Source organism: Eleutherodactylus coqui, chromosome 3 (genome assembly GCF_035609145.1).
Source record: "Eleutherodactylus coqui strain aEleCoq1 chromosome 3, aEleCoq1.hap1, whole genome shotgun sequence".
In the NCBI taxonomy this organism is placed as follows: Eukaryota; Metazoa; Chordata; class Amphibia; order Anura; family Eleutherodactylidae; genus Eleutherodactylus; species Eleutherodactylus coqui.
In genome coordinates this window covers 195905722-195931568 of record NC_089839.1, presented here as the reverse complement: position 1 = coordinate 195931568, position 25847 = coordinate 195905722, and the positions used below count along the sequence as shown (strand labels likewise).

The window sequence follows — 25847 nt, the reverse complement described above, 5'->3', positions numbered from 1 at the left end:
GCCGCGATTGTCCTAAAGTAACTGTCTTGCCGCCTGCGCAGGGCATCATTCATCTTTGATTCAAATAGCATATAATTATGGCTGCCCGTATCCAGCGGGAGGATGAATGCGCTGTCTGGGGAGGCCGCGCTGCTCAGTGTCACAGAGCATATGAATATAGAAGAGATCTTGGCGCTCGTTTGCCTCGCTCAGCCCTTGTCTATTTCCAGATGTAGCATTAGAGCGTCTTCCATCCGTCTCCAGCCCTGTGTAATTAGCTCGTTATAGACAACAATGGCTTGTTACTCCTTTTATACTTTACGGCCAGCGGTAATTGATCTGTGTAGGTTGTTTATGAGATTTGTACTGCGTTGGGATTTGTCAATTCTATCTCTAGTTACGGTTAAAGCTGCAACATGTTGACATTGTTCTGTGGTGTTACATATGCCCCAAGTACTTCATCTCATGCCCTTTTCTTCATTATCTGTACTGAACCATGTATGTATAATAGTATATATGTTTAAAGGATGATGATCATGTATGGGGCGGGCCACGGAAAAGTAGTCCGGCTCTGACCATACTGCGACAAGCAAGTGGATTGTTCTTTGTTGTTTTTTTTGTTTTTTTTCTAAAGCTTTATTGATTTATCCATGTTACAGCAGATGCTGGAAATGGTCTCTGTTCATTTTTATTCACCTCTGGACATGTCGCAACATATTGGCTGATAGTGCCTGCAGCTCTTCAACTGTGATACTGCCGATAGTGTTCATGATGTTTTCCTCGAGTTCATCCAGAGCATGTGGATTATTTGCATACATTTTCTGCTTTAAATTTCCTGACTGATTAAAAATCGCATGTGTCTAAGTCCGGGGAACACTGTGGCCATAAGCCCCCTTGCTCGCAGTTCGCTCTTTCGTAAACCATTCATGAACCCCTTGGCAGTGAGGCGCAGGAGGTTTGCCATGTTGCCCCATCTTATTGGGAAAAACTAGTACATTCTTTCTTTTGGTAGTGTTTGGTCAGAACACTGTTCAAACCTGTCTGGATAAACCGCGGAATTCACAGCTGATTTTTTTTTTTTTTTTAAACTTCCTCTGGATCAACATGGGGGGGGTAATGGGCTGAACTGGATTGACATATGTCGTTTTTCAGCCTTACATACTATGTTACAACCCCATATAAGCTTGTGTTACTTGGCATTGCCTTTTGAACCTGCTCGTTGACAAGTCCTTCTCTTTTCTCCACAGTGGGGCTTTTTCGGAGGTGGTCCTAGCGGAGGAGAAGAAGACCCAGAAACTGGTAGCGATAAAATGCATCCCCAAGAAAGCTCTGGAGGGGAAGGAGACCAGCATCGAGAACGAGATAGCGGTTCTGAGGAAGTAAGTGGCGACTCCTCTTCTTGTCTCTCAGCGGGTCCTGAACTTTAGCTGTTATTTTTGTGTAAGACAAACCTAGAACATCAGCGGGTCACTACGGGTGAGCGGACTGTTACATCCCAACATGACAGGCGCCGTGGTCTAAATCCCGGAGAGAACTCGCTGCTCCCTCCGAGGCTTCTTAATCCTACCCTGCGGTCTTGGCGTTTTGGAGGGAGAGAATGACTGACTGCTCTCGGCACTACAGAAGTATTATTGAGCAGTGTATATATACTGAATGGCCCCTTTATTAGAGCCCCCGGCCTCTCATGATTAGCATGGAGTACAGCATAAAATCACACAAGTTTTTGGTGGATCAGTTTTAGTGTGAATCCACATTAGGTGGGAAAATCCAGTGATCAGAGCGACTTCCAACGAGTCCTGATCATCGGTGCTAGACTAGTGGATTCCAGAATTTCACTGCCAACCGCGTGGGGTTTTCTTGTGCAGCAGAGTGGGAGAGTATACAGAGAATAGCGTGATCGAGGAAAGACATCCAGCAAAAGGAATCCTGTGGATGAAAATAAGTAGTCACTGAAAGGGGTCATAAGAGGATGTCAGGAACTGTTCTGATGAACACTCACTTCACAGTCAAGCAAATTGTAGCTGAATACAACGCTGGTGCTCCAACTAATGTATCTGAGAACACAACTATGTGTTTCTTAGCACAGAGGGGCTATAATAGCAGACCGCCAGTTTCAGCACCTTTTTGTTAAGAGAAACAGAAAAGTGAGACGACTGAGGTCAAAAGAGCGCAAAAATTGTATCACCAAGCTGTGGAAAAATAGCCTGGTCAGATAAATCCAGATTTCTGTTGCATCGTGCTGATGGGAGGTCAGAATTTGGCACAAGCAGCATGAATCGCTGATCCCTTCCTGTCAACTGGTCAGAACATGTCAGTACCTCCATCTAGTGTGTGGTAACTACAAGAAGCTTCCTGTCCTCAGGGGCCGATATTCTTGCAGAATAATTTGATCACCCAGTGGGATCTACACCCCAACAGACGGCTGCAGTTCTGAAGGCCAGAGGAGGTCCAACGTACTACTAGATGGGAGGAGCTCCAATAAAGTGGCCATTCACTGTATATGTTAGTTGTACATACTGCGAGTAGCCTCTACATTTGGATGATGGTTACCTGCTATATATTTTCTTCCATATTTGCTTCCTTTTAACTTTTCTACATTAAGACACAGCTGTAAAGAGTGACTCCTCCAGCTTCATTATCAGTTGTAGTCTGACTTAGTATTAAAACCGCCTTCTGGCTAATCGGAGGCTCAGACCGGTGCTATCCTCCATGCTATACACTGCAGCTCTGCTTGTTTGATTTGGCTTCTGTGTATAATCAGAAGCCCACCAGGAAGTCGGTGCATGGAGAACTGATTTTCATTAAGAGTAGAAGATTTGAAACCGACAAGGACTAAACTGCCAGTGTGAGAAAAGGCTTATGGGATAATTTAACATCTATTTCCTAAGGCAAATCTACCCAAGTAAGCCTCCAGTGCACCTCCTGTATTATCTACACTACCTGTAAAGGGATTTGTCCGATTACAACTCTGGAGCATCTTTTCTTAAAAATCTAGATCCAGGATGAATAACCGAGGGATGACAATGCAGAATTCTAATTGACAACTAGGTGTTAAAGGGAAATACTGTTGATGACGTATCCTCAGAATCAGTTGGGTTCCCAAGCGGCAAATGCCAGCCGATCAACTATTGATGACCCATTTCCCTTTAACTCCTAAAGGACACCCCTCATTTTTTTTTTTTCAGTTTTTCCTTTCCACTTTCAAAAAAAATCTAAACTCTTATTTATCCGTTGACGTAGTGGTCTGAAGGCTTGTTTTTTGCAGGTCGGGTTGTATTTTTCAATGGTACTATGTAACGAACCATCTAATGTACTGAAAAATGTTTTAGATTCCGAGTGGCGTGAAATGGAGAAAAAATACAATACCGCCATTTTTGGGAAAGAGGTGGTCTTGTTTCTACAGCATACACATTGCATTAAAAAAGGCATTATGACTATATTCTGTGGGACAGTGCAATTCCAAAGATACCAAATTTATATGCATTTTATAAAAGTAGTACAGCAAAAAACAATCTTTTTAAGAAAAAGATTATTTTCTTCCGCCATCGTCTGACCGCCTCAACTTTTTTTTTTAGTTTTTCTGTTGACATGGCTATGTGAGGGTTTTTTGTTTTTGTATGAGATGTTCTGGAGTTTTCTGTTGATGCCGCTTTGGAGTATATATATGACTTTTTAAAAAATTTTTTTATAGCTTTTTATTCAATTTTGTTTTGGAAATGGGGGTGACCAAAAAAGCGCAATTCTGATGTGCATTTATATTTTTTTTCTGATGACATTCACTGTGTGGGATAAGCAATGCATAAGGGTGCATTCAGACGAGCGTATATCGGCTGGGTTTTCACACCCGGCCGATATACGGCGTCTCTCTTTGCAGGGGGAGGAGGCTGGAAGAGCCGGGAGCAGTGCTCTGAGCTCCCGCCCCCTCTCTGCCTTCTCTCCACCCCCCTGCACTATTTTCAATTAGGAGAGGCGGGGCAAAGGCGGAGCTTATTCCCAGAACTTAGCCCCGCCCTGTCCCATCTCCTCTTATTGCAAATAGTGTAGGGGGTGGAGAGGAGGCAGAGAGGGGGTGGGAGCTCAGAGCACTGCTCTCAGCTCTTCCAGCCTCCTCCCCCTGCAGAGAGAGACGACGTATATCGGCTGGGTGTGAAAACCCAGCCGATATACGGTCGTCTGAATGCAGCCTTAAATTGATAGATTAGACTTTTGCGGACACAGCAATGCCAAAAATGTGTTTTGTTAATTTAAATATGGGAAAAGACTGGACTTGGGCTTTCAACTTTATTCCTTTTTTACATTTTTTATGACTAATAAAACTTTGTTAAACTCCTTTTTACATTTCTTTTTTAGTCCCCTTGGAGGACTAGAACTTGTGATCATTTGATCACTTCTGCAGTATAATGTAATACCATAGTACTACTATAAGCCACACCAGAGATATGGCTTGATGGGCAATCTGCAATGGCAGCCCTGAGGGCTTTCACACAGGCCCCCGGCTGCCATGGCCAATCTCATTGCCGATTGGGGCATTTAAATGGCGCCATCAGAATTGACAGTGACCTTTTTAAAGTGTTAACAGCCACGATCAGCTGATCACGGCTATTGCAGGCAGGTGTCAGCTGTCAAAGACAGCCGACACCCGTATTGTTTGGAGCAGGATAGCTTTTGACTAGCTTTTCCCAGAAGAGTAACAGAGGGAACTGTACAATGCAGTCTTCTAGTAATAGATGCTTCAGGCTTGTTGTCCCATGGGAAATGTAGGTATTTACTAAAATACACGTCAGGAAATCTCCTCCTCTTCTACACCGAGCAATATCGGCAATCCGAATTCGATCATCTCCCCCGTTACACTGATGTTTTTCTATTCCTAGACCTGGTAACGTGTGCAGTATATATTTTTACATGCTGACTAGACCGGCTGACGTGACACTCGGGTGACAGAACATCCCCAGAGGAGTGCGTTATATGTCACATGATGTATAAGAAGCCGTCGCAGCTTTTCTATATTGTCACCATAGCGTTGATCTTCTAGAAGGTTCCTTTTTTTACATTACCTGCATCAGCGGCTTCTGTGACTAATCGAAGACTCTTTGTGTAATAGTCTGCGTCATATCTGTTCTAAGCAGAATTTCTAGGGTTTGTATAACGTTTTATGCTACTTTTAGTGCATGTTCTATCTTCCTGCGTATTTGCGCACTGCGGGGACATAGAAGTCAATGTGGCGTGCAGAACATGCAAGGAAATGTGTGAAATGCTTAATTCCGCTGGAAAAAACACATCTGGAACTAATTAGCCATTTCAATAGGTGTGTTTGTTTGCCGCATGCAAATATACATACCCTGCTGGCAGGAAAAGTACAGTAAAATACGTCGACATGCGTGCAAAAAAAGCGCGTTCATGGCGCCAAAAAAAAATCAGAGCTCTTCATTTCTTAACCCTGTAGTGACGGCAAATGCACCTTTTTACTGACTTCACTAATTGGCTTTAAACTTGCACATAGAACTTTTTAAGGCGGTGGCTTAGCCGACTATAGACAGCCAGGCTCCTGCTTTAACTGCTGGAAATGGAGAAAACTCAGATCCTGGCAGCTAAACTCTTAACATGCCACAATCTGTAGCAACTGTAGCATGTAAGCAGATGACAGGATAAGGGCTCTTTCTGTCTCCCATCAGCACCCCATAGTGTGATTGCAACCAATGGGTTACCATGGCAGCAGAAAGTCTTAGAAAGACCTCCATGTGTGCCACGTAACTCAACCTGTTAGGCCCCGCCTCTGGCAGAGTATAATAGGCTGCAGTCATAGACTTAGAATAGTACACTGCATTACTTATGTAGTGCATTTTACTAACAATGTAAACTAACTTAATGCCAGAATTGCAGGCTTTTTTTTTGATTCTGTGATTTTTGGAGCGCTACAAAGTCTCATGTAAACTTCGTAGTACCACAGGTAAGGATTTTCGGGGAAGTGGGAGCTTTAAATTTTAGCCCTAGAAGAAAAAATAAAAGTATACATCACCTTAGACGCACTGTTCAGGGCTCTGCTGCCTCTTTTTTTCCCGATACTGGTCTTCATCTCTTCTGGCTGGGGATTGAAAAATCCCCGTCTCCTGGAAGTGCTGGCTGTGATTGGCTAATGCTCAGCCAATAAGAGCCAGCGCTCGATGAATGGCTATGATTGGTTCATCAAGCGCTGGCTGTGATTTGGCTGAGCATCAGCCAATCACAGCCAGCGCTTCCAGGAGGTGGGGATTTTTCACTCCCCAGCCAGAAGAGATGAAGGAGAATAGTCCCGGGGAGAAGACACACCGGAGATGACAGCACTTCTAGGTGATGTATACTTTTTTTTTTTTTTCCCCCCTGCAGCTAGGGTTTAGGTTATGGCTTTGACAGTAGGATTTCCTACTGTCAAAGTTGCATGGCATCGGACGAAAACCGCATCTTCATGCGATGCAACAGAGAAGAAGGCTCCATAGGGAAACGGGGGCCTACAAAACCTCATGAGTCGATGGGCATATCGCAAAGTTTTTGTTTTGGGTTGTTGCATGCTACAAAACATCGCACATATGAATTAACCCATAGGAAAGCATGGGGTTCACATACATGTGAATTGTAGCAACGCGACAAAATCATACGACTTTGTTGCCCATGTGAACAAGGCCTAAAATGGTACCAATAAAAAGTACAACTCTTCCAGCAAAAAAACAAGCCCTCACAGAACTCCGCTGCTGGGAAAACACAAATGTTAGCGATTGTAGAATACGGCAATACAGATTCAATCGTTTCCCTTTAAAAATACGGAAATCTCTCTAGATTCGGTCTCGCAGTAATCGCACTGATCCAGATAAGAAAGTGACCGAGATATTATATATATATTTCAGCAAATGGTTAACTCGACTCTCGAAAGTGTATAAAACTCAACTGTGAATAAAATACCAAAGCAACGTGTCCTCCTACACACATTTCCATGGCGACGCTGTAAACCCTGAGCGCTGTGCATTGAGCTCGCTGTAACAGGTCACTTCAGGCGCTGCAGGGCCGTACGTCCATTGTCTGCTAGGAACGGTATAGCGATAAATTACACGTTACGTGGCCGATACGGTATATCTGCACATGTCCTACTTTACACACAGAATACAATTCAAGACCAGCTTGCCACACTACAGTTCCTCGCTGTCGGGGCATGCTGGTAGTTGTAGTTCTGCAGCAGATGGAGATCCACTGAATGATTTCCGAGGGTTCTTGCATGCAGTAGTTGGGTAGTTTGCGGTTTTTCAGCCAGCGCCGGTGGCTCCTATAGATGACCCATATGGCAGACGTGTTCGTTGTCGGGTCACTGGAGCCGATGCTAAAATACCCCGAAATTGTCCAATCCTCCTGCAGACTAAGAATAGCCGCGACATCTGTGCAGCATCTTTCCGTGCGGGAAGCTTTAATCTGCGGCTCCATCCTGTTATCTGCACAGGGGTCTCTCTGCCTTTCTCTTGTCTAAACCTGAGGATGATTAAGAAATCCCTCATTTGCCAAAGCAGCAGTAATGGCACAAATCACCGCGGGATTCTCTCTAATGCACTGATCTCTACAGTCTATAGGGATTTACAGGGATTGGCCTTTTTCGCCAGATAGCCGGCGGTCTGCCTGTTCCCCAACCCCCTATTGTGTCTAGTCTGGCTTTACCGCAGATACAGTGTGCGTATATGTATATATGGAGTATAACATACATATAGCGGAGATTAACAGGACTTGGTTTCAGTTCTTCCTCATGTTCAAGATTTCTGCTTACTGTCAGTGAATGGAAACACTATTCCATAAACCTTTTCACACAGGACTCAATATTCTGCGACTGAGTATTCGGCACCAAAATTTGCACTGCTAACCTGCGGATTTTTGATGTGGAATTGAAAATGGCAGAATTCTGCCAGCAATTCCGTATCAAAGTCCACACTGGCGAATGCGCTATGGCTGATTTTTTTTATTTTTTTTTTTTTACACGAATGTCAATAGGACTTTTTAATAATAAAGACACATCACACAAAAATCGCAAAGCACAAACTTGCGTTTGTTTTTTTTTTTTAATTAATTTTCTTTTCTTTTTTTTGCGATGTGTTTTTATCATTAAAAAGTCCTATTGTCATCTGCTTAAAAAAAAAAACACAGCTATATCGTGATCACCAGCATGCAGGAGCCCTTAGCAGTACGGATTTTGGTGTGGAATTCCAGGACGGCATATTCTGCCAAATGTTGGAATGGTCTGACACAGCGAAATTTACCTCAGAAGTTTCCACTTAAATACCGCATCAAAAACGGTGTCAAAATCCGTGGCTTTCTGATGTGGTTTTTGGCGCAGATCTGTAAGCAGAATTTACCCTATGAAGGGGCAAAATCAACGTGTGGAATTCCGATACGGAAAATAGTTTCGTATCAAGAAGTAACATGCCACACGCTAGTTTCCACCGCAGATTCCACATGTAGATTTCACCTACTGACAGGGCAAATTCCCCGTGCGGATCTGCAACAGAGCCACGAATTTTGACACATTATTATGTATTTAAGGTAGGATTCACATGAGAAACGCATTGGAGAATTCTGCGTTATGAACATCTCCTTCGTATGCGTTCACATCTAGCTGATTTGGGGCAGATTTTCCACTTATGAAAATCCACATCAAAATCCGTGCCGGTATTCACATCATTGGTGCAGAGTTTGATGTGGATCCGCAGCAGACTTCAACCCTTCAATTGAGAGGATGGAATCTGCTGAGGATTTACGGCAAAATCTGTGTGAAAATCCGGACCGTTGAATTCGCACATGGCATAAAACAATGCCACAAAACACAACTTCACAGAAGTTTACACGAGCAGAATTTCTGTGGCAGATCTTGTGGTTTATTTGGCGCGGATTTGTTACGGATTTCGGTGCAGTATTTTACACAGCATTGTAGTCTAAATTAAATTCTGCAACGCATATAGAAACGATTGTGGAAAGTATTCCCACGTGGGGATGTATGTGCTGTATATTCTCACCCAAAGAAATGCGTAACCGTTAGGGAGCCTTCACACTTGCAAAAAAAATCGCGCATTTTTTTGAGTGCGATTAAAAATGCAGAATTATGAAACCAATGATTTTCAGTTGTTTCATTCCTATTTGCGATGTTTTCGCTCATGCAATGTGGAGTGAAAAAAAATCGCAGCATGGCCTATTTTTCGCGTGGTTTTTAAAAAAAAAATCTCCCACGTTTCCCTATGGAGCCTCCTTTTTAGCGCATCGCACAAATTTTTGATTTTCATGCAATGTATTTTTAACGTTAGAAACTCCTAACTGACTGTCGCACGAAAAAATCGCGGGCAGCTGTGATGCGAGATTATTTTCAAGAAAAAGCATCGCTGATCAAAAATCATGGGAACAAGAATGCAATTTAGCTGCGATTTCTTGTTTTGTTTTTTTTTTGTTCGCAGCGATCTCTCGATTTTACCAGTGCGAAGAAGTCCTTAGGGTGGATTTACAAGTGGCTTAAACAAGAGATTTCTCTGAAACACTGTGACGAGCCCTGCAGCTGTTTTACTTGGACTTAATCAGGACGTTTTTTTTTTCTTGTCCATGCATTTCTGTTCACTGACAGCAAGCAGCGATTTTGAAAATGCTGACAAACTAAAATGAAATATCTCAGCATATTGCAAACGTTTTGATTATAAACACATTAATCTTCTATCCCTATAGACTCCTCCCTGGCATCTGATGATTAATTTTACGAATATGCAACCGATTTCTTTTTGGGGTCAGTAGCAGACATTTTGGCGCTATAGCTGATTAGTTCTGACCACTTGTTTTGAAATGCCAGCCTTTCCGTATATTTGCATGGCGTCTCCTGGCCTTGCTGCCGTTGTCACCTGTCAGTGGGCGCTGGGAGGAGGTGGCGGTGAGGTTTCTTTCACTTCGCGGATCTTGTTTATAGACTTGACAGACTGTGGCGGCGGGTGGAAGCGCGAGGTGAGCGTGTGTAAATGCATCCTGGTCCTGCTCTGCTACGACAAGCGGGCATGTTTACCTTTTGTTACCAGCTGCTAGTTGGCGTTTTCCCTGAAATTCCATTTACGTGACGGATCTCGCGATGGGGACGGAATAAAACCTAGCTTGTGAACAATAGAACTGGTTTCCACACACCAATCCTCCCGCACGCCCCCGCAGCTACAGAAAACCCTTTTGTTATTCCTTTGGTCTGGTGTAAGGTGGGCATTGTCGTTTTAACCCTGACTTTTGTGTTTCGTCTCGCAGCTCACCCACTCCAATCCTTTCATCTTCTCCAACTTTCACGTACGTGGGCTGTGCGGAGAGAACACTGCATGTAACGACATGAGTCAGGCAGGGCCTCGTTCTGCCGAATCCCTGAATACATGGTTTAGAATGGTTATGCAGAGGGTTGCATGATGCGGTTTATTTCCCAGAGTCCTTTGCAGTTCTAGAATTTAAGATTAAAGACCACCATACACATTAGGGAGACGTCATTAGAAGTTACCAATTTTCATGGGATCGGATGACTACCGGATGTGTATGGGGTCCTCCCAACTCTTCCCCCATAGATGATGTAGCGGAGAACAAAGGATCGGGCATGCTGAATTCAACATCTGATCCTTTTGTTCTCCCAGAGATAAGCTGCAGCCAGAGCTGTATGACAACAACCTAAGGTCCTTTTACACGGAACGATTATGGTTTAAATGAGCGAAAATTAAAAATAATCGTTTGGTGTAAACGCAGCCAATGATGGAACGATAAATTATTCAATTTTTGTTCGTCATTGATTTTATGCAGGTCGAAAAATCGTTGGTGCATTCGCTAGTCGTTCGCTTTAAATGGTTGTTCGCTTATACAGCGAATGTGAAAGACTGAACGATTTCTCGTTTACAGAGACAGATACAACGTTGGCTTTTTAAAACTGGCTGCACGAGTAAACTCTGACGTCATCTGCTCGTTAAAAAGATGAGTCGTTTTGTGTTAATGGAATCTTAGGGCCCTTTTACATGAATTCAGTGTAAACGCGATAATTCGTTTGCTTATCATTCGTAGTTCAGTTTCTGCAGGCATAGGAGTCAAATGATGATCGGCTGATCAAACAAGCATTCGGGCAACAGCTGAAATGCAAACCAGAGACCTGCTCCTCTGCAGTCGCTCCCACTCAGGGACTGTCTGGAAACCACAACTCATGCACAGGAAAATGGAGAAAGTCCAGCGTTGGGTTAAAAGCCTTCAGCCTTTACTAAAGGACACGTGCCATCTTACAAGTTTCAGGCAAGCATGTAAGACGGCACATATCCTTTGTTCCTTCAGGTCTGTCTGGATCATTTAATAAAGCCTGAAAATGGAGAAAGTCCAGCATTGGGTTAAAAGCTTTCAGTCAACAGCTGTTTGCTTTCTTTTGATCATTACTCCAGTCACCTCCAGAGCTGCATTCACAAGGGATTTCAAATTCACTGCCAGCTTAGTGATGAAATGTGTGCCTGTATTACAGCATTGCTACTGTAGTTATTCTGTCCTAAAAGGGCTGCAGATGCGAGGTAGGCCCCTTTAACTTGTATGAGACTTTAAGAGAAAGGAACATCTGCACTTCACTTTTAAAGAGGTTGTATCAGGATTTAGTTTTACCTGTCCCCCTCTCCTCCTTGCTGCACCCCCTGCAGTGTGGAGGAGCATGAATGGAGCGGGTTTTGTACATGCGCGGTACCGCTCTATTCGTCTTCAATGGGTCTGCCAAAGATGGGCAAGCGCTTGTATGCCGCTATTTCTGTCAGCACCATTGAAGTGAATGGAGCAGCGCTATGCATGTACTGCACTCAATTTAATTTACATGCCATTGCAGATGGGTGCAGCGAGCCGCCAGTGATGAGAAGAGGGAGACACAGGACCTCCATTCTCAGGACGAGTGGATGGGTGATAAGTAAAGATGAGCGAGCATACTCGCTAAGGACAATTACTCGATGGAGCATTGTCCTTAGCGAGTATCTGCCCGCTTGGAAGAAAAGGTTCAGCTGCCGGCGCGGGGGAGCGGTGAGTTGCGGCAGTGAGCAGGGGGGAGCGGGGGGGAAGAGAGGGAGCGAGAGATCTCCCCTCCGTTCCTTCCTGCTCTCCCCCGCCGCTCCCCACCCCCCACCGGCAGCCGAACCTTTTCTTCTAAGTGGGCAGGTACTCGCTAAGGACAATGCTCGCTTGAGTAATTGCCCTTAGCGAGTATGCTCGCTCATCTCTAGTTATAAGTCAGCCTATGAGAGGCCCAAAGAAGACTCGGGTTTAGGAGTCTTAGTCAAGCAACTTGATTGCAAGCGAAGGGTGCTTTTAGATAGAACGATTATCGTTCAAAAAATCGTTTAAACGAGCGAAAGTGACCAATAATCGTTTGGTCTAAATGTGCGCCAACGACTGAACGAACAATAATTGTTCACGTTTTGTTCGTCATTCAATCTATGGAGCGATGAAAACCATCGTTGGTTCATTCCGTTTAAACAGCGATCATTCAGCCGTTCTCAATCACTTATACAGCGAATGTGAACGACTGAAGGATTTCTCGTTTACACAGGCTGATACAATGTTGGCTTGTTCGAACAGGCTGCACAAGAGCGAATGAGCTAGGGATGACATCAGTCGCTCATTTAAAGAAAAATCTGCTCCGAAGGGCGCTTTTACACGAAACTATTATCGTTCAAACGAGTCAAAGTGAAGGATAATCGTTCATCTAAACATGTACTAACGACCAAACGATAATCGTCCATCTAAACATGTACTAACGACCAAACGATAATCTTCCATCTTAAACATGTACTAACGACCAAACGATAATCGTTCATCTAAACATGTACTAACGACCAAACGATAATCGTTCATTTTTCGTTCATCGTTCATTTTATACAAGCATAAAAATAATGGTTGGGTTGTTCAATGTAAACACTGAGCGTTCAGTCCTTCACTTGTTCAAACGATCGGCTCCTCTAAAAGGACTCTTGGGCTATTAGGGGATCACTTCTGATTGGCTAATAGGACGCGGTATGAGATGCCGTGTGCCACCTAACAGCACATCTGCAGCCGTCTATTGGGTATACATGGGTGCACCCGTTAGGCCATCTCTCTTAAGGCTGCTTGTAGATGTCCAAAGTTTCAGGGTGTCTGACTTTTCCGTGAGTAATGTGACTTTTTCTGGAGTAATCTCCTCCATTTTTTTCTGTGCTAATTGCTGCTCTTGTTTCTTCAAGGATCAAACATGCAAACATCGTGTCTCTGGAGGATATATATGAAAGCCGCAGTCACCTGTACCTCATTATGCAACTGTGAGTATTCACGTGTCTGCATATGAACAAAAATTCTGTAGGTTAATTTTTTTGTAGTTCTGTAATGCCCCCTGCTGGTGATAAAACATAATCGCAGTTTTTTTTAAATATTTTTATACCGCCGCAGGGTTGTGGATACAAAAAAGTGATCATTCAGGAGGAAGAAAACTGGCTCTGTAGTGCCACCTATTGGATAGCAAAAAAGGGTTGGAAACTGTCTTACAAGGTAATAATCCAGTAGGTGGCATTAAAGAGCCAGCTTTCTTCTTCCAACATAAGAGCACGCTCACACGTAGCACAACGCTGCATTTCTGTGTCAGAATCCCCACCATTGATTCAGATTTTGGCTCTAATTCAGCTCCGCAGCTGATTTCAGTCTAATATTCCACATAATGCTGCTATTGCCTCCAAATACCGAGTGCTGCCGAAACCAAGAGCGCAGCACAGCGTTATCCAGCTACCACTATTGAGCACCCCACTGTCCCCGGCGACGGGCATCCCACTTCCACATCACCTGACTGGCAGCGCTCAGTGACTGTGTGCGCTGCACGTGTGGTACGGGTAGCTCTCAGTATTCTGAGTTGATGCAGAAATTAGTTGTGGATCCGCAGCTAAATCCAAGTCTCAATCTGCACTTACCCGTATTTTGATACAGATTTCGACACATATTTTCCACTTGTACCTGAGGAGCTGATTTGCATACCTTTTTTCCCAGGGAGCATCGCCCGGCCTATAAAACTCCATACACCAACATGGCGCTCTCCCTAAGGGGTATAGATGTAGTTACATGTGGGTATATGTTTATAACGTGCACCTCACTCTCTCTGGCAGGGTGTCTGGAGGAGAACTTTTTGATAGGATTGTGGAAAAGGGGTTCTACACTGAGAAAGATGCGAGCCAGCTCATCAAGCAGATATTGGACGCCGTAAAATACCTCCATGATATGGGGATCGTACATCGGGATTTAAAGGTACATAACATTGGAAGGGGTCTCATCCACTGGTGGGTGCTTACCATGTTGTCAGAAGTTGTCACTGAATTAAAAGGAGTTTTCTAGTTGTGTGTAAAGAAGAAAGGATTATTCCCGTCTTGGGCATTTATGGCACATCGTCAGAATACACCGTAAGTGACTGATGGATGCAGATCTCACCTATGTGGTCTGCTTGGTCTCTTTCTGTAACTCCCATAGACTTCAAGAGAAAAGGCAGCGTACAAACCGGGCATCTCAACATATGGGGAATGCAGCAGTCAGAATGGCCATAAATACCTAGGGTAGAAATACTGCTTTGATCCGCATATAACAAAATGTTGTCAGTGACTGGAAACCTTCACCAGCTGAAAACCAGCTCTGATCATGTCCTGCTCACAGGCTTGTAAATCTATGGTCCCATGTAGCATTCATCACATGGCTGCGCTGAGGCAGTGATGTGGCTGAGAACCCTGCCCGTGATACTGGTCTGTTAACTAGCTAATTAATAAAGTGTCACTAGCGGTTGATTGTCAAAAGGGTCGTCTGGGACTTTTACCATGGATGACCTATCCTCAGGATAGAACATCAGTAGATGTTTGGCAGGGTTCCACCACCTGGGATCCCCGCTGATCGCTGGACTCCCTATCAATGCAAAAAGTGCTGGAAGCAGAAAGCACTGTCAACATTGCAGCACATTTAATGCAAGTTGTGCCTGCAGTACCAACCCAGGCCACTGAAATACGGACAGGGCTGTCTGCCCTGACTACTGGCCTGGCAATCAGTAGACCCCTGCTGATCAACTAATCTATCCTGAGGACTGGTAATCAACAGTAAAAGTGTTGGGCAACCCCTTTTAATGGCCGTGCGGTTTTAGGCAAACAGTCCAGCCGCTACCAACCTACAGCTAGTAAACATTTACTTAATTAGCAAGTAGCGCAAAACCTGCATTAGAGGCGGGGTTCTTGGCCTCATCACTGCTGCAGCCATGCGGTGACCGCCATGTGGGACTGGACTCTAAAGGTGTCCTTATACTCAGGGTGATTATCGCCTGAATAATTGCTGGAGACGGGGATTTTCGGTGATTGCCAGTCCCTGCTCACACGACCAGCAACAGGACACTGAGCAAGAAATAGCTCGCTTGTCTAAGTCGCTTGGTTTTTAGCTCACTTAAATCCAAGTGACTATTGGCCTGTGTGAACAGGCAGTCTTTGATCTATGAGCGACTGCCTGTTCGCAGTGAATGCAGGTGGGCGGAAAGGAGATCTCTTGCGCACTCTGCCTCCATTTACTACACTCCTATCGCTCCTGTGTGATTGTCAATGGGAAGGCCATCAGGTGATTATACACCATTGTAACAAGCTGGGCACCTGTAGGGCAAGACTCAATCAGGACAGGGGCATTCATCTGCATTATTTGCTCACGTAAGCATGTCTCCATAGGGTTGTCATATGTACACCATGGACGTGTGTATGTCAGTATGAAACGCTAACCCAACCATTACCTAAAAACACTACATGGGATTTATCCTAATTCTCCTATACCTATAGAATCCATTTGCTTATCTTGAGTTGCCTTATTTCTTAAGGCCCATTTAGTCACCACGATTCTCGCTCAAAATTTGCCCCAAACCATCTTTTGAGAATCGATGCATGGACATCGTGCAGTTTTCGTGCACGAGTTGTTCTTTGCTAAATTCTAGTTTTCTTGAATTGAGCGAAGAAGTCTTATCAGCGGCATAGGCTGTTATCACAGTTGGCAGCACTGATAAGATTCTTTCAGCTCGTGTCCCGCTGGTAGTTCATAGCAGGGCGCGAGCTGTAATCGTGGAGAACAATACAGCTGTTTGCTTATGCAGAACAGCTGTATTGTTCGCCGAGCGATAGCGGCGGTGTCCCACTCCACCTGCATGCTCTTAAGTAGCTACTTTAGACTTTGCAAAGATAATCGCTCCAAACTGTCGTTTTGAGCGACTTTTGAGTGATCATCTGTCAGTGTAAATGGGGTCTTATACTTTTGTCACATCTAGAGCTGCATTCAAAATTCTGCTGTTTTCTTCTTCGCACTCAACTTCTTGCTATAAATAATAGTGTGATTGGACAGGCGGATGGTTGTGTAATGCCCTTTGACTTTCTGTAGCCAGAGAACCTGTTATACTACAGCCTGGATGAAGATTCCAAAATCATGATCAGCGACTTTGGCCTATCGAAAATTGAAGGTTCTGGGAGCGTCATGTCTACCGCCTGTGGGACACCAGGATATGTGGGTGAGGATAAATTCTGGATAACTGCAGGATCTGATCCCTTGTACACAGTATAGATTGTCTTTATAGTCCCTTCCATAATATATTCTTGTCTCTCAGCTCCGGAGGTTCTGGCACAGAAGCCGTACAGTAAAGCTGTGGACTGTTGGTCGATTGGAGTTATCGCATATATCTTGTAAGTTTCCATGCTGGTCCGTACACATAGGAAATAGTCGCTATTCTGCAATTAACACGCGTGATCAGCGTGGCTCATCCGATGTAGTGGAGAAATGGAGGTTATGATAATAACACCTGGTATCTCCCCGCAGGCTGTGTGGTTACCCCCCATTCTATGATGAAAATGATGCCAAACTCTTCGAACAGATCTTGAAGGCAGAATACGAATTTGATTCCCCATATTGGGACGACATTTCAGACTCTGGTAGGAAAGTTGAAGATTTTTCGAGGAAACAATTCCATATTTAGTGCTGATTAAAGGGTTTTTCCGGGCAAATACTACTGATAACCCCTGCTCAGGAAAGGGCTTCAATAGTTGATTGGCTGGGGTCCGCAACTGGCTAATCAGCTGATTAGGGTCAGGGGAAGCACATCACTTGACCCCTGTGTAGTGGCCGCTGCTTGTAATTGCAGGCGCAGCTGTCTTTTGATTTCAATGAGAGCTGCGCCTACACTTAACTGTTCCAGCCATCACAAAGGGGCTGAAGCCAACTGCTTACACTCCGTACCCCTGTGTATTGTGGTACTAGCTGTGTGCGCCTGATGGGTAGTTTCGATCATTCATTGGATCATCACTAGAGATGAGCGAGCGTACTCGGAAAAGCACTACTCGCTCGAGTAATTTGCTTTATCCGAGTATCGCTATGCTCGTCCCTGAAGATTCGGGTGCCGGCACGGAGCGGGGAGCTGCAGGGGAGAGCGGGGAGGAACGGAGGGGAGATCTTTCTCTCCCTCTCTCCCGCCCGCTCTCCCCTGCTCCCCGCTGTGACTCACCTGTCAGCCGCAGCGGCACCCGAATCTTCAGACCCGAGCACAGCGATACTCGGATAAAGCACATTACTCGAGCGAGTAGTGCTTTTCCGAGTACGCTCGCTCATCTCTAATCATCACCAACCTGTAGTCAACCCTTCTGCCTTTCTATTCTGTGAATCGTTACATGAAGAGATTTACAGCAAATCAACAATGATTTTTAGGGGTTGGAAAACTGATTTTCTGATACAGAGCTCCAAACCCTCTGAAAATGCAAGTACTCTTTATTATCTCAGTCTATGCAGTCCGCAGCACTCCCAGCAGCTTAATACTGCCCCATGTAGAGCTATATGGGGCCATTTTCAACTGCGGGGAAAAGGTTAAAACGGACTACTGAGCACAAGTGCTGCAGACTTAGTTTGAGTACTTTAAAATTCACCAGTAGGGGGAGCTCTGTGAAGACTGATGCCATTAAACAAGTTTTTTGTCTTTTCTTCTTCCATAATAGCCAAAGATTTTATCCAGCATTTGATGGAAAAGGATCCTAATAAACGGTACACGTGTGACCAGGCCCTGCAGCATCCATGGTAAGATTGGTAGAGGGTCATGCCGATTTGTATATACCTCGAGAGATTAGTAATAAAACAATGGAAATATTCACCCAGACCAAATGTTTAAATTGGGTGTCTCCTCCAAGATAACGCAAACACATGTCCGTGTGAAGAAATGACATGTCTCATGCCATGGATTTCTGCTGCAGTTTTACAGGTGGATTTCACGTGGAAAATACTATAACAGAAGCCATAACACGTGTTCTTTAACCTCTTCACGACCTGTTCCTTATGTGTGCTTGGTTTGTATAGAGCAGGCTCAGCAGCTTTATGCTGTTACAATAACTCCAACTGAAGTGAATGGGAGTTACCGAAACCACCCTACACTGTTTGCTTACCTCCCGTGTTACAGAAACAGCATGGTGCACTGTGCAATGGTGTTCTGTAACACCCTTTCACTTTAGTGTGACTTTTGGAAATGGCATAAGACAGCCGCTCCCAGCTGTTGCCATTGAAAAATTCAACTTGTCCCACCAAAAAAGCTAGCCTTTCCGGGAATGTTGACAGCAAATTTAAAAAAGCTATGATTTTTTTAAAAGCTGGGAGTAGAAAATATGAACAAAAGATGGCAGTGACATCAAGGGGGCAAAGAAGTGGTCCACGCAATCCTTTTTTTATTAAAAGGTTCACCCAAATATAAAGTGATCATTGTGATTGATCAGCTGTAATCTTCAGCAAGTGTTCAATTTTCCTGCAGCACCCCCACAGGGGAAATGAAGCATTACATGGTATACTGGTAACCCTACTCCTCCTGAGACTGCTTAGATTTCACGTATAGAATGTGCTACAAGGCAAACATTCCAGATCTGCAGGCGATCACCTGAGAATGTGGATTATGAAGCCGCAGATTATATGGAAACATCACAGACTGGGAAAACCTACATTCCAATGTTACAGTAACCTCCGCTTTACCCTTAGCCACCCCTCCCCCCTCCCTGCTGTGTCCTCTACATTCACATCTATATAGATCATGTCTGCTCTGCTTATATATATTTTTATTTTACACAACTCCCGGAGACGCCAAAATGTTGTAATGCTATTGCACTTGTATTAGACCAGATGCCTATATCAGACGTATTCGTGGGAGGTCTCAGAACAGGACATATGGGACATAAAGTAGGGATCATGCGAGAGGGATACTTTTAAAGTTCATATTAGTCATCCCATTGATTAAAGAATATGAAATTTTATATATATAATATATATATTATACACACTAAAGTCCCCATATGCATTAGTGTTTAGTTATCTGAACCCACCAATACAGCGGGGCTGGACAGCTGTCTACTGTATATGGTGGCCCCTTAACTTCCACCGACAGGTGATGTTGGGGGAAGGAGGCTGGAGGACATTGAATTTCAATACCCGATCCTTTTGTTCCTTGGGAGATAAGCCGCTGTCAGTTCTCTGGTTGAGCATACTTCTCTAAACAGATTATGATTGTCGGGGAGCTGGGGAAACTGCTACATCATTGGCTCTATGTTCTTATAATGACCTTTCTGATTGTTGTAGGATTGCAGGCGACACGGCCCTGGATAAGAATATTCACGAATCAGTCAGTGAGCAGATCAGAAAGAATTTTGCCAAAAGCCGGTGGAAGGTAAGTTCCCGTATGTTGGCCACTCCTGTGTCCCTATGATAACCCTTCCTGCCCTATACTTTTGCGTCTCATTTTTATCATAAGAATATTGTAAGGCTCTGCTAGGCAGGGAAAGCTATGTCACTAGTGACCAGGTACACTGACCTGCAGAATGCAGAGAATGTATTCTATGTCACAGGAAGAAGAGGATCCGGCCGGCTTGCAGTGACGTGATCCGGGGGTATCTGCAGACAGCTACATCAATGGAAAAATAAAAGATTTTTTTTTTCTTTTTAAGTGGGGGTGAAAAAGAAAGGTAAAGCATCCTAAACGGGTTGTACCAAATTCTAAAGTTATCCCTTATCCACAGTGGTGGTCTGACTGCTGAAGATCCCTGCATGAAGAGCGTGGAGGAGGCTCATGAGCACTGCCGCTACATTCACTTCAGTGACATTGCTAGAGATTGCCGAATGCTCATTCTGCAATTTCCAGTGTTATCATTGAATTGAATGGAGCGATGGCACACATGTTTTTCCTCTGCTTCATTTATGCAGAGACCACCAAGACCTTGTTGTCGAGATGGTGGGGGATCCCCACCGATCATAAAACTATTCCCTATCCTGTGGATAGGGAATAGCTTTAGATTTTGATACAATCCCTTTAACTTGTAGGGACGCTACCTTAAGGCCCATTTAAACACAACGATCGCTCAAAGGCCATCTTTTGAGTGATAATCGCTGTGTCTGAAATCCTGCCCATTGTGCACTATTCATTCATCTCTGACTTCAAGCCAGCCTGAAGTCAGCGATGAGCCTTATCAGTGCCGCACGCTGAGTTCTGAGCGGGATAGCACTGACAGTATTCTCTCAGCTGCTATCTCGTCCGGAATTCTCGGCGGGATACCGCTGACATCTCCGAGAACAAAGCAGCTGTTTGCAGATAACAGCGCTCCCGCTGTCGTCTGCATACAGCGGGAGCCTTCATTTACACGCTAATGAACTCTTAAGTAGCTAATTAGCTACTTAAAAGTCTATACAAAGTGATCGCTCAAAACTGTCACTCAAACTGCCGTTTTGAGCGAATTTTGAGCGATCATATTTCAGTGTAAATGGGCCTCAATAATAAGTGGTGCTGCATACGCCTTACACCACCTCCTGTTTGCATACAATCCTACCTAGTGAATGCTGATGTGGAAGATTATTTCAATCCTCAATGTGCACTGGAACCTCAAACTTCTCATAGGAACGTGAAGAAGTACTGTTATGGGGGGCAACAAGCTCTTCTAGGCCCCACTATCACTCTATCAACGTGATATTATATGGAACGTAATGGGAATTCAACTTGCTGATTATGGTCTAACTTGGAGAATACACAGCTGTCGTTAAACTTTCAGCCAGTAGGAGGCGCTCTGCTTCTGCAAATGTCATCCTCCTCTTGGCACAGCATTGATGCATTTATTACGAAGTGTTAACTTTTGCTAAAATAAGCCGGCAACTGTTCCGAGTACCTGGCACCTGGAGTCATTATGTAAGATTATGAGTCAGTGACATGTGCAAAATAACTAGTGTGTCAGATACAGGAGCAGTATGTATAGCGCTACTTACTGCAGGGGCCTCCATATAGTAAGGGCAAAGACTGCAGTCCTACAATTCTACGAGTGATTGGCAGGGGGACCACAAACCCCAGACTGTCCTACTAGGATAGCATTGTGACACGAGCCCCCAGTAGGGCAGGCGTTCCTTGGCACGGGGCTGTTTTCTGACTTCATGTAACTTTTTTTATTTGTTCGGTAATCCTGATAATATTTATTTTCACCTTCTACAGCAAGCCTTTAATGCCACAGCGGTGGTACGTCACATGCGCAAGCTGCAGCTGGGGACCAGTCAGGAGGGACCTGGGCAAACAACTCCCACCAGTCCATGCCACGGAAACTTATTGGTGCCTGGAGATAATCATGGTGAGTATATGGAAGGGCTGCTCCGTGTCTAACACTGGTGACAGTGAGGACTGCCAAGCTCATGGAAACTCATCACATACACTACATTGTCACTTTATTAGAGACCACAGACCTTTTAACCCTTTCCAATCCACTGTCTGACGTCTAAAGACATTCTGATTGAAGGCTGTACAGCTTCTGATGTCGGAAGACGTCCGGCAGGGTATTCTTACTGTAGATTACTGGCCGCTCTGATGTCGGGGGCCTCGACAGCATGTCCAATACCACAGTACTGGCTCTAGCCAGCAGATGGCGCCATTATATAATGGCAGAAAGAGAAGGCCCCCTAGGAAACCCTGAATCCAAAATTGTATTGCAAAGGGTTAAAGTTGGAGCTTTCCTGTATGGAAATTCTCCCCGTGACCCCTGGAGTGCAGCATAAAGTCACATGACAAGCTGACCGTGACTTGATATCGCATTGGATGGGAAAATCCAGCGATCCAAGCAACTTCCATCGAGGCCTGGTCATCAGTACTAGACTAGCCAGGGTCGGGATTTCACTACCAAACCGGGTGGGGTTTTCTTCGGCAGAGGTATGGAGAGTATACAGAAAATGGTGTAATCGAGAAAAATATTCAACGAAGGGGATCCTGAGAAGGAAACAACTCGTCTCTGAAAGGGGTCATAGGAGGATGTCAGGAATCCTTCTGATGAACGGGTGTTGCACAGTCAAAAGCAGCCAAATACAACGCTGTGCATTCAGACACATTAGTTGGAGCACCAACTCCTCATTCCTGAGCACGGATGGACTATTAACCGCAGACGACCAGTTCCAACATTATTGCTAAGTAAAATGGACATCGGGGGGGAAAAACGCAAAAACCTTATCTCTGAGTAGTAGAATAACATCACCTGGTCAGGTGAATCCAGATTTCTGCTGCACCGTGCTGATGGGAGCTCAGAATTTGGCGCAAGCAGTATGAAGCGCTGACCCCTTCCTGTCAGCTGGCCAGTACATGTCAGCACCTCCATCTAATTTGCGGCAACTACAAAAAGCTTCCTATCTGCCGATAATTCTTCATGAGCTATTTCAACACTTAATGGAATCTATACCACTGTGAATTGCTGCGGTTCTGAAAGCCAAAAGAGGACCAACACGCTCTTTTGATGGGGGTCTCTAATAAAGTGGCCCTTCAGTGTATGTTATAAACTACTAGTGTGTATTAGAGTTGCCCTAATAGAAATGAACTAGTGATGTATGTACCTCCCCTAAAGTGGCCATCAGGGGGCTGAGCTTTACCCCGTGCAGTATATATATAATTTTCTAATCCCGGAAACCCTTTAATATTGCACAAGCATACAAATATGTGTAGAATAAAGTTGCAGAACTTTTTAACATACTTTATATTACAATTTCTCGCCATTTTCAATCTCCTTGTTTACTGTAATCGCCTTTAATTAAGAATCTAAAGCTTTTATTTGGTAACACGGACCATTCCAAAAATTGCTTTATAACTCCGAATTAAGGTTATCATGATTAACAGCCTCAGAACGGAGGCTGCCCTTCTTCCTGCCCCAGCCTCCATACAGTGTATGTCTCTGAGCTATGTCTCTTGGCAGTTCTTCCATTGTGACGTTTCTGCCGCAGCTGTCGTTGGAGCTGAAGTCGTTTACTTGGACTTTAAGAAACCCTTTGACTTGGTTCCTCAGCAGAGCTTATTGGCTCATGTCAAGAGCATCGGACGAGGAGGTAACCTAGAGTAGGTAGTTAGAAGCTTCAGCCAGAGGGAATCATATGCGGGAAAGGCCAACATGCATCTTGAGCACACATGTAGCGGGGGCAAACACACACTTTTTAAAGGGGGGTTCTTAGGGCCCACATTTGGCAACTGTAATCATTATACAGATTTTCTAGGGAGCTGCAGACTATTGGTAAGCTTGGTTATCACCCAGTTGCTCTGCAGGCCTTATGTGGAGTAGAGGCTAGCATCTAATATTTTTGGTGGTTTGAGATGATCAGGGGTTAAAAAAGAGATTTAATTTAATAAAACTTAAGTGTTCAAAATACTTTATAAGGTTAACGCTCCAAATCCCCTGATTCCCTTCACAGCACATGATAAAATTCAGTTTGCCTACAGCCACCACTAGAGGGCGCTCACTACAAAAGAAGTTATATAGCTCCCATTGAACTCCATTATAAAATGTAGAATGTGAGCTCCCTCTAGTGATGGCTTAAAGAATCTTGCTTTGCTTTTCATAAGGGTCTAGTCACATGGGCGTCAGTATATTTTTACTGACAGAATATGGAGAGCACACAGACCCATTAAAGTAAATTGGTGTATTCACACATTTTTTTTTGTTTTTTACATGGACCAACGTTACATGTAGTAATAAGAATTGCAACATGTCTGTTTTTGGTCTGTATTTGCTGGTCTGTAACCACCTGGTTAAGTGGGGACTCCAAAGGAAGGCAGTGAGCAGCCCAGTGCAAGTGACTCTTGGGGGGCGGAATGATATTGCAACTTTTGCTGCAGCTTTTCCATAAGAGTGCTTTTACCTGTGCTGGAGAAACTCACACCAAACTCCACGTCTTGCACACAGATTTTGATGCAGAATTGCTGCAGGCTATCCAGTTTCTGCCATGTGTGTGTTTTTTTTGCAGACCTATTCACTGCGTATTTAGGGCTCATGCCCAAACCATGTTTTCACCACGTATTGCACGTATGTTGCATGGACATATGATACGCAGTGAATGGAGTCAATGCGTGTAGATGCGCATGAGAAATGGATGGCAGCGTGCTCTATTTCTTTACATACCGCGCAGCGTGAGCCCTGTACACTTGTATGGGTTGCGTATGATACACTGGCCATACGCAATACATTGCATGTGTGCGTGTTTTTTCATATGCATCCCCGCTCTGAAACGGCCGGCAGAGCATATGGTTACAAAAACGGTAAAAGGCTGCGGGGAGAACCACAGTGTTGTACGCATTCGCCCGTGGGCCTGAGCCCTTACATGCCCCAAAAAATGCAAGTAGGTCCAATTGATTTTCTGTAACAAGGCAGTGAGCACGCATGTATAATGTGTATTCACTGTATATTTACGCAATCCCATTAACTTGAATTGGCGCGTTTGGTCTGTAACTACGTGCGAATTAGGACATGCTGCTTTTTTCACGTAACCGAAATACTCGTGAAAACATGCTCAGCAGAATAACCCAATACAAATGAATGGGTCTCACTCTGTGTATTACGTGCGTAAAATATAATGGAAATACGGCCATGTGAATGAGCCCTTTGAAGGCGCTACCAACGCGTTTCTCAGTACATCGTGCGATTCCGTCAAGGGTTCCCATCGCACGTACAGAAAACTGCTCTGTGGCGGAGCCCCAGAACAGAAACAAACTGGCTTTTGGCATGAAACCTCAACGCATCCTCGGAGAGCGATATGGGGGCCGGATTCGCAGCCCCATATCGCGCTCGCCCATATGAAGTTAGCCCAAGTCCGAAAATTGTAGGGTGTCTGCAGGGTACCCCAACAGATCATCCTCACAGGCAGCCAGGAAGCTATAATATGGGGAGCTGTTGGTTAGGACCATGACCCTCTAGATCTGCATTGTCCATGGCAAGCACAGGGGCTTGTGAAGACCCCGGCCCCCTCATCCGGTTCCTGGACCTCAATATGTTTTCATATTACACGGTGGTTTCTCTTTAAGAAGTAATAGTCATGACTATAAAAGAAGGAAACCATTATCCCCTCTCCAGGCCGACTCCGGGCAATGAACTCCAGAACATAAATAAATTTATAGATTCTTCTTGGTCTCACGAAGACAGCGATGCTGGAAGACTGTCTGAGCTGTTAATTTATTTTATGGAGTTTGACACCGCAATGACTTCACGCTGCTGACTGGGCCGGCGCGTTTTATGGTCGGGGAGAGGGAATACTCAGTGCTGCGCGTCTGGCCAAGTGTGCTTGTTTTATGAAAGTGTTACCCCACTTGGAGCCTGAAGGGGCGACTGCAGTTATATCCAGTATCCTCCTTGGGGTAACTAGTTGGCTGTAAGATTAAGACGCTGTTCACATCTGTGTTTCGGTATCCCTTTGTTAATGGTAATTAATAGATGTCAAATAGAAACTAATATTTCCATTTTTTGGAATTAAAGGGGTTGTCCAGTTGAAAACTATTGATGGACTACCCTTAGGATAAGCTATCCTGACCAGGACCCCCACTGATCAGT

General features: G+C 44.5%; 1 protein-coding gene across 1 annotated transcript in view; it reads left to right on the top strand.

The window, feature by feature from the left end:
* The window catches only part of CAMK1 (calcium/calmodulin dependent protein kinase I), a 142136-nt gene that overhangs the window by 100910 nt on the left and 15379 nt on the right, over positions 1-25847 (top strand). Inside the window, exons 3-11 of the mRNA XM_066596746.1 lie at positions 1227-1358; positions 13212-13286; positions 14118-14256; positions 16393-16519; positions 16616-16691; positions 16825-16937; positions 17991-18069; positions 19606-19693; positions 21497-21629. Coding sequence (XP_066452843.1) covers positions 1227-1358; positions 13212-13286; positions 14118-14256; positions 16393-16519; positions 16616-16691; positions 16825-16937; positions 17991-18069; positions 19606-19693; positions 21497-21629 — 962 coding nt within the window. The remainder of the gene's footprint in view (positions 1-1226; positions 1359-13211; positions 13287-14117; positions 14257-16392; positions 16520-16615; positions 16692-16824; positions 16938-17990; positions 18070-19605; positions 19694-21496; positions 21630-25847) is intronic.